The sequence below is a fragment of the Colobus angolensis genome, unplaced genomic scaffold, assembly GCF_000951035.1.
Source record: "Colobus angolensis palliatus isolate OR3802 unplaced genomic scaffold, Cang.pa_1.0 Scaffold61, whole genome shotgun sequence".
NCBI classification, from domain to species: Eukaryota; Metazoa; Chordata; class Mammalia; order Primates; family Cercopithecidae; genus Colobus; species Colobus angolensis.
In genome coordinates, this window is record NW_012119710.1 from 8,417,921 (window position 1) to 8,425,217 (window position 7,297).

General features: G+C 41.2%; 1 protein-coding gene across 2 annotated transcripts in view; it reads right to left on the reverse strand.

Annotated features, from left to right (window-relative positions):
* Nucleotides 1–7,032, reverse strand: part of MS4A6A (membrane-spanning 4-domains, subfamily A, member 6A) — a 12,518-nt gene extending 5,486 nt beyond the window's left edge. Inside the window, exons 1-5 of one of the 2 annotated variants that reach the window (XM_011963520.1) lie at nucleotides 6,909–7,032; nucleotides 5,361–5,713; nucleotides 3,964–4,124; nucleotides 2,330–2,464; nucleotides 699–755 (exon numbers count right to left, since the gene is read on the reverse strand). In XM_011963520.1, coding sequence (XP_011818910.1) covers nucleotides 699–755; nucleotides 2,330–2,464; nucleotides 3,964–4,124; nucleotides 5,361–5,370 — 363 coding nt within the window. In that variant the 5' untranslated portion in view covers nucleotides 5,371–5,713; nucleotides 6,909–7,032. Of the gene's footprint in view, nucleotides 1–698; nucleotides 756–2,329; nucleotides 2,465–3,963; nucleotides 4,125–5,360; nucleotides 5,714–6,099; nucleotides 6,344–6,908 lie in introns of those variants that run through there. The other variant, XM_011963521.1, reaches the window with a different exon arrangement.
* Between the last annotated feature and the right edge of the window lie 265 nt (nucleotides 7,033–7,297).

Here is a 7,297-nt window from a genome sequence, read left to right on the forward strand (position 1 = left end):
GACTGGTAAAGCTTTTTATTTTCTTTTCTTAGCCAATACAAATGACTAAGGACAACTTTTTAGGGTGCAAGAATTTATACTCAAACAAAATAAAAGTATTATTCTTCTGGTGAGATAGATGAAAGACTATATTCAGCCAGAACTACCCAAAATGACTGAAGTCCTCAGGGAAAAGGAAAATCTGAGACATTCTAAAGGAGCCTGAGGAGACATCATGCCTAAATGTAATGTAGTATACTATAGTAGCCTCTGTGTCTACTTTGGATACCTCACAGGAACAAAACTTTGACTCATTTTTTTTTCAAGGGTTGTAACACCTAGGCTTAAAGAGTGGACCCCAACCAATAGACCTCTTTATAACACTGTCAGCTTCCTTGCCACTGAAAACCTGAATTTGAAGGCCAATTGTCACCGAAAGGACATCATAAACAGGCACAATTTCTCTGTGATAGATGCTTCAGCATGGGCAGAGGGAATATTATAATTCTCTGAATGCAGACTTTGATGTAGGGTACAATAATTGGAGAAATGTGCTCTGAACAAGGATAGAGAGGATCCAGGCCCGGCTCCTAACTCTAACAACTGACTGCTCTGGAACTGAGTTTTCAGCTTTTCAAAGTAGAAAGACTGACCTTAACGAGTTCTGTCTAAGTTTTATTTTGATCCATTGGGTTGTGGGTTACAGTTCTCATACTCACCAAAAGCTTGGTTAACCTTTTCTCTGTGGCAATTGATAGAGAGCCAGAAATGATAAACTAAGATAAAAGAGAAAATGGTCAGGTCATTTTCCATGTACAGAGTAACTGCAATGTCACTATCAAAATGTTTATAGAAAACTGTCATGGGAAAAGCCTTGAGAAACCAGTGATCATTGAGGTAAGTTCCATTTAAAGACATATATTTGTCCCTTTGTCCATCTAACATTCAGATAGCATCAGAAAAAAAAAAGATAACAGAAATATATCCTAATAAACAAAAAGTATCCCACTAAACAAAAAAATACCTTAAAAGCCAGGAAAGAAGTTTTTTTTTTTTAATAAAATGAGACAGTTTTGGTGTAAGATGTTCTTTAGGAAAGGACATGAATGCAATGGTAAAACAACAACAACAACAACAAAACCAACCAAACAAAAAAAAAGTAGTAATTTCACAGAGGAGAAACCTGGAAAATACTACCCCAACCACATGATCACCGTTAATTGTGTCAGGGACATTATGTTGGTAGCATGACCCTTGATACGACTTGATGAAAATGGTGCTTTACCTTGTCATCATCACCCAAAAATTCATCACCACACTCTAAACACCAAAAAAAAAATAAAATAAAAAAATCAGACAAACCCCAAATTAGGAATATTCTATAAAAATCTCAGCCAGCACTACCCAAGTCTATCAAAGTCCTCAAGGAAAAGAAAACTCTGAGACAGCCTAGAGGAGCCTGAGGAGACAGCATGACAAAATGTAATGTAGTGTCATACAGTAGCCTGGCATGGATCTTGGAACAAAAAAAGGTCATCTGGGGAAAACCAATGAAATCCAAATCCAAGTGTAACTTTAGTTAATAAGAGAAGAAAAATGGACAAGATACACAAAAAGGTGGACTTGTTGGTGCATCAAATACACAAATGTAAGAAAAACAAATAGCTACCGAATTGCAGGAAGTTGAAGGAAAAAACATCTATGAAAGGGAAGCTTAACTATGAGAAAGCCTCCATCTAAGAGAAAACAGTTCTCTGAGAAAAGGACTAAGTTCTTTTGAAACTCCAGACTTGCAGCTATTTCAGAGGAATTTCAGAGGAATCACTGGGCATAGCTATCGGCTCAGCCTTACCCGGGAATCAGTCAATGCAGTAAAAGTATTTTCAAAATGTTCAGAGATGTAAGTTTCCTTCCTCCATGATCCCCACAAGCACGGGGGGATCACAGTGTGGTTTCTCTGTGAGTGTATGATGTCTTCCATTGATGCTCATTTTTTTTTTTTTGTATGAAATGTTCCTTCCCAACTTTATCGTAATTCATGGATTTTTTTTTTTTGGCCTAAACCTGGAGAGAAGTCACTAGCTTCATCATAGCTCAAGATGATAATGTGAAAAATAAGATAATCTTAAAAAGAAATGCTTATTTGAGTCTGATAATAAATTGATCTAAAATCAGGCAACCCCTGTCATCCTACCCTACTCGATTCTCCCTGAACTACACACACAGGAGAACAAGCTTCACCGTTGACTCCTTGCTCCCAGCAGATCAAGGTGGCAGGTGGAAAGTCTAAGCTATTGGCATCTTCCTCCCCTCTTCGCCCCATCCTGCCCTCCTCAGAAACTCTACTCACAAAAAAGGGTCCTATGAATGGGTAAGCAGAGTTCAACAGTGTAGAAGTCACTTGGGTAAAATTTGGAGAGAAGGAAGCAGATGCCAAAATGATTCCCAAGCTCAACACCATCATGCCACACAAGATCTGGATAGTCTGTGGGGAGAGAAAGGGAGATTGAGGATGAAAACCAGCATTTGTAAAGACAGGGCCTTTTTGCCTCTCCCATGGCGCTAATGCATTATCACCTTCTGCAAGATCCCAGTGAGGATACAAACCCTGTGGAAACTCTGGAGTGAGAAACATGAAAAGACACCCTGGAGGGTGTGCAGCTCTGCCACAGAAGCCACAGTCTCAGGTGTCTGGCAGGTGCTCAGGAAGGCTTCTGCATTTCTGCCTCTCAGGCCCTGGTGTGCTCACAGCTCCTGCTTCCAGCTCACAGCAAGTGCTGGGATTTCCTTTCCCAGTTCTCAGGACCTCTGAGTCCATGACTAGTTAACTGGCTTTCTACGTCCCTGAAAACAAGGGGCACCTGAAAGCCCCCACATTCCCTGCAGTATTGACGGTGCAGAAGTCCCTCCCCTCATCTCCGAGACTCCACTGGACACGGAGTTTGCCCCTCTGGTCACCTCCTTGGAAACTGCAGTTCACAACCCAAAAGCTGAAGTTCTGGAAGCTCTTTCATTTTTTACTTTTATTTTAAGTTCAAGGGTAAAAGTGCAGGTTTGTTACGTAAGTAAACTTGTGTCATGGGGGTTTGTTGTACAGATTATTTCATCACCCAGGTATTAAGCCTAGTACCCATTAGTTATTTTTCCTGATCCTCTCCCTCCTCCCATCATCCACCCCCCGAAAGGCCCCAGTGTGCATTGTCCCCTTCTACGTGTCCGTGTGTTCTCATCATTGAGAGGCCGTCACCCTTAGCAAACTAACAGGGACAGAAACCAAATACTGCATGTTCTCACGTCTAACTGAAGCTCTGTCTTAGGAGGTAGTTTCCCTCCTGGACGTTCACCTCAGAGATTCACAGCTCTAATATCATTTACTAAGAAGTTTTCTAGACCTTATGCCACATGAGCCTCACAGAAACCCACGTGATTGTACATGAGGCAAGGAAACCAGTCCCACCAGGCCCTGAAATCCAGTCAAATGGAGTGTCTCACCTCAGATCACGTAAGTGCAGAGCCAAACAGTAGGTGAATATCATTTCCATTCTCAAAAAAGTAAGGAGAAAAGAGGGAAAGGAGGTGTATATTTCCTCTAATTTGCAGTGAGGGTAAAATTCTTTGCAAAGAGTCAGTGTGGATTACTAAGCATGCAATTGTGAAATACACACACACACACAAAATATGTAATTATTTACCACCATTACTTTTGTAAAAAAAAAATATATAGAGAGAAGCACTGTATTGTAAAAATACAAAGACAACATAGAAAATGAATTCCTCATATTCAGAATAAGGGAAAATATATTTCTAAGACAACCTCTTGTGCAAAAGTTCTGGGACAGTTTTCTCCAAGTGGCTTCTACCCTAAAGTCCCTCTGGCAAAACTTAAGGGTCTCCACACTCACAACAGATGACCAGTCCCAAGACATACATCACCTCTAGGGACTTCCCCCAACCCCTCTCCAACATGTTCTGAATTAGATTTACCCCAATAACTTTGACTTCTGCCTGTAGACGTTTCTTCAGGCTATCCTGCCCCTGGTTGGTGGGTTCGGGTTTCTCTGCTTGGGAGAAGCTGATGACATTTGATGGGAGCACTATCACGGTCTCACTGGGAACAGGTTGTGACGTCATGATGATGTTGCCAACTATGGAAGAAAAAATAGGTTCAGCTCTTAAAAAGTACAGAGCTCTCAGGTTCTGGCTCCAAAAAACTGTAACTCAGTCTTTGCCAATTAGTCCAGGCTTGGCCTGTCCATTAGAGAAAGAAACTGATAGTATGGAACAGTGAAAACCACACAACCTTGGTTTCATGAGGATTTTTCCACAATGCTTGACACAGTCCATTATAGATAATAAACACATCACAGGGTGGCAGCAACATGAATCTTGAGAGGTCCCAATGTCCAGAGGCAAAGGGTCACACAAAATTTGCAATATGCCAAGGCAACCTCCCTTTCCGCTAGTCCTATGGACAACAACTGTATTGCCATATATTTGATGAATTTTCAGACTAATAAATGAACTTTGCTTACTTATTTTTTGTCTAATAATACTATTTATTAGCATTCATCTTAGATATGTTTATCATATTTTACTAGACATGTTCTTAGTAAACATGCACATGCAGTGCTTTTAATCCTCACAATAGCTCTGCATGTTAGTTAGTAAAAACATGTAATAAATAAATGCAAAATAAAGTTTAAGTTATGAATGCAAATAATATACATATTGTGCATGTGTGTGGCCCAGAGTTAATGCTGAAGAAATATTTGCAGTTACCCTTATTGTTCACCCTGGTTCACACAGCTGGGAAACTGTAAAACCAGTCTTGGATTGCAGCTTTCCTGGAGTCTGAAGCCTTTGTATAAATCTCTAGATCATTCCACCTCTTTCTACTTTCCCACCTGGCAATGCCAGCCTGTGTCTGAGTTTACTCAGGCTGCTTCTCCTGCATGCAGCGGTATGAGAACAAGTCTTGGAGTCATAACATATAGGCCTGCATCCGCAGTCCTCCCCACTTTTTAGCATTAAGACCAACGAGGCTGTGGTATTTGTTGCTAAGCTCAGTTTGGATCCCTTTTCACTACACCATTCTCAACCCACAGGCTGCCCAGTTTACAAATGGTCTAAACACATTTGAAGAGACAAGAGCTCTGCTCCCATTAATTACACAACCTTAGGTAAGCGACTCACTGAGTTCACACCATCAGAATACAGCGGAAACAGAGTTAAAAACAGATACTCCTTCCATCTGCTCACTCTATTTCCAAAGGCTCTAGTGTCTCTTAACTGCTGTGAAGGAGTTTCAGGTCATATTACTCCTCTCATGAGGTCACGACAAGTGAATGGTGAGATGAGAAAAGTCTTTCAGCATTACCTACCTGTGGCCATTGGTTCCAGCTGAGTCCTCAGAAGCTCCCAAGAGGTTTGAACTCTGGGTTCTCAGTCCCATCAACGGTTTCTACTTACCTTCATCTTCTGAAAGTCATCAGCCCTTCCTTATTCCAGCGTTTACAGCTATACAGGATGTGATACTTACAGACTGTAGATCTGTGAAATGTGCCTGCACTTCCTTTTCTGTAAACTTCTAGCAACTTCAGAAAAACCATGAAAAAGACCACCTCATAATTGTGAGAGTTCGGGAGTCACGGAACCTTCTGTGTGAATTGCCACTTCGAGGTGTACAAGTTCCTGTTATTAGGCGAGTCTGCTCTTGGAGCTTCAGTTTTCTGATCTGTTAAATAGAGGAGCAATACCAACACTGGAGAATTGTCATAAACATGAGCAAAAATATTTATAAAAAGCGTATACTGCTTTGAGGCTTTCAATAACATGTAAATAATAATAATAGTGCTAGTAATCATAATATAGATAAATAACAATATTCCATTGTATATAACTAACCATAATAATAATAATAGCAATAATGACTATACTGTTTTAAAGGAACATTCAGTAATATATAGCTAATAATAGTAATATAGAACATAAAAAATTTTAAAAACATTGTTTTATATATATAGTTTGTATATTTGCTTGTTTTGTTTTGCTTTTCTAATTCTCCAAGTCTTGGCAGGCTGAAAGCAACCTTTCAATACCCATTGCCCAACTGCTGCCTACCCTGAAGTCCTCTTCCTCCTCTGGCTGCTCTCTTCCTCTAACAACAGATCTTTGCTCTCCAGGAAGGTTGGGCCCCTCTAGGGAAGTATTGAAATATTGAAATGGAGAAGAACAAATGGGAAAGATTCAGCAGGACCTAAATGAATTCAGCAAACTCATATGTGGCCTGGTTTAATGAGGACAGAGGTACTGTGCCCCTTCAAACCCTTGGGTGGCATTCTTTGGGAGCTGACTTCAATGTATCAAGCAAGGAAACCAGAGCCAGTCAGGGCGATGGCAAAGGCCCAAGCTGCCAGCTTCCTTTGTCCTTTCCTTGGGGGAGCTGCCAGAATGAACCCAGAAACACAACCTGAACCATCACCGCCACCTCAGAGGGTCGTGGGTTCTGCACTTAATTCCACACATTAACTCTTCTGTTGAAGAAAGGAGTTAAGAAACACTATTCAGAAGGCTGGATTCATTCTCAGCATCAGAATGACACAGACATTGTGAAATGTAATTGACTTGTCTTAAGTTCTAACAATAAAGCTGAGAGGGGGAATGGACTCACCCAGAAAGGCTGGGGAGAGGGGCAGAATCACCTGCAACCTCGCTCACCTGCGCTCCTGGTGCCCCTTCCCCTTTCAGAGTGCCGGCTGTGTTTCCGGTGGGTGCCCTGCATCTTTGCCACCCTCACAGCATCTGTGAAACACTGGAATGCAGCTCTCCTCCTGAGCTTTGATTGAAAAGGCGCTTTGGTCTCTTCAGGAGCAATCACACCCCCTTTCCCTTCCGGGGAATGTGCTAATAAACCAGTTAAGGTTGCCTACCCAAGCAAAGACTCCCTCTCCAGTCTGTTTTACTCTGTGTACTATTTATTTTAAAATGATTTCTGAGTTTTAAGGTTTATGTGAGACAACACACGTAAGGTGCTTAGCACGGAACCCTACAGAATTTGACCTAAAAGTGGTCTGCTGACTCTTTCCTCCCCCAGTCTTCCTTTTTTTCCATTTTGACTTCAGTAAGCTCCAAACAAGACTCCTCTCTTGTCTTTCAGCTTACACTCATTCAGCCTTTTACATTCCCAGTTTTTTCCAGAGTCTGAACTCTACCAACCTAACTAGAGGGGAGAAGACTGATATATCAATAACACATTCTGATTAATGATCTTGGACAGGTTTCTCAAATAAGCTACTAATGCCACTTTGGACTGGGCAAT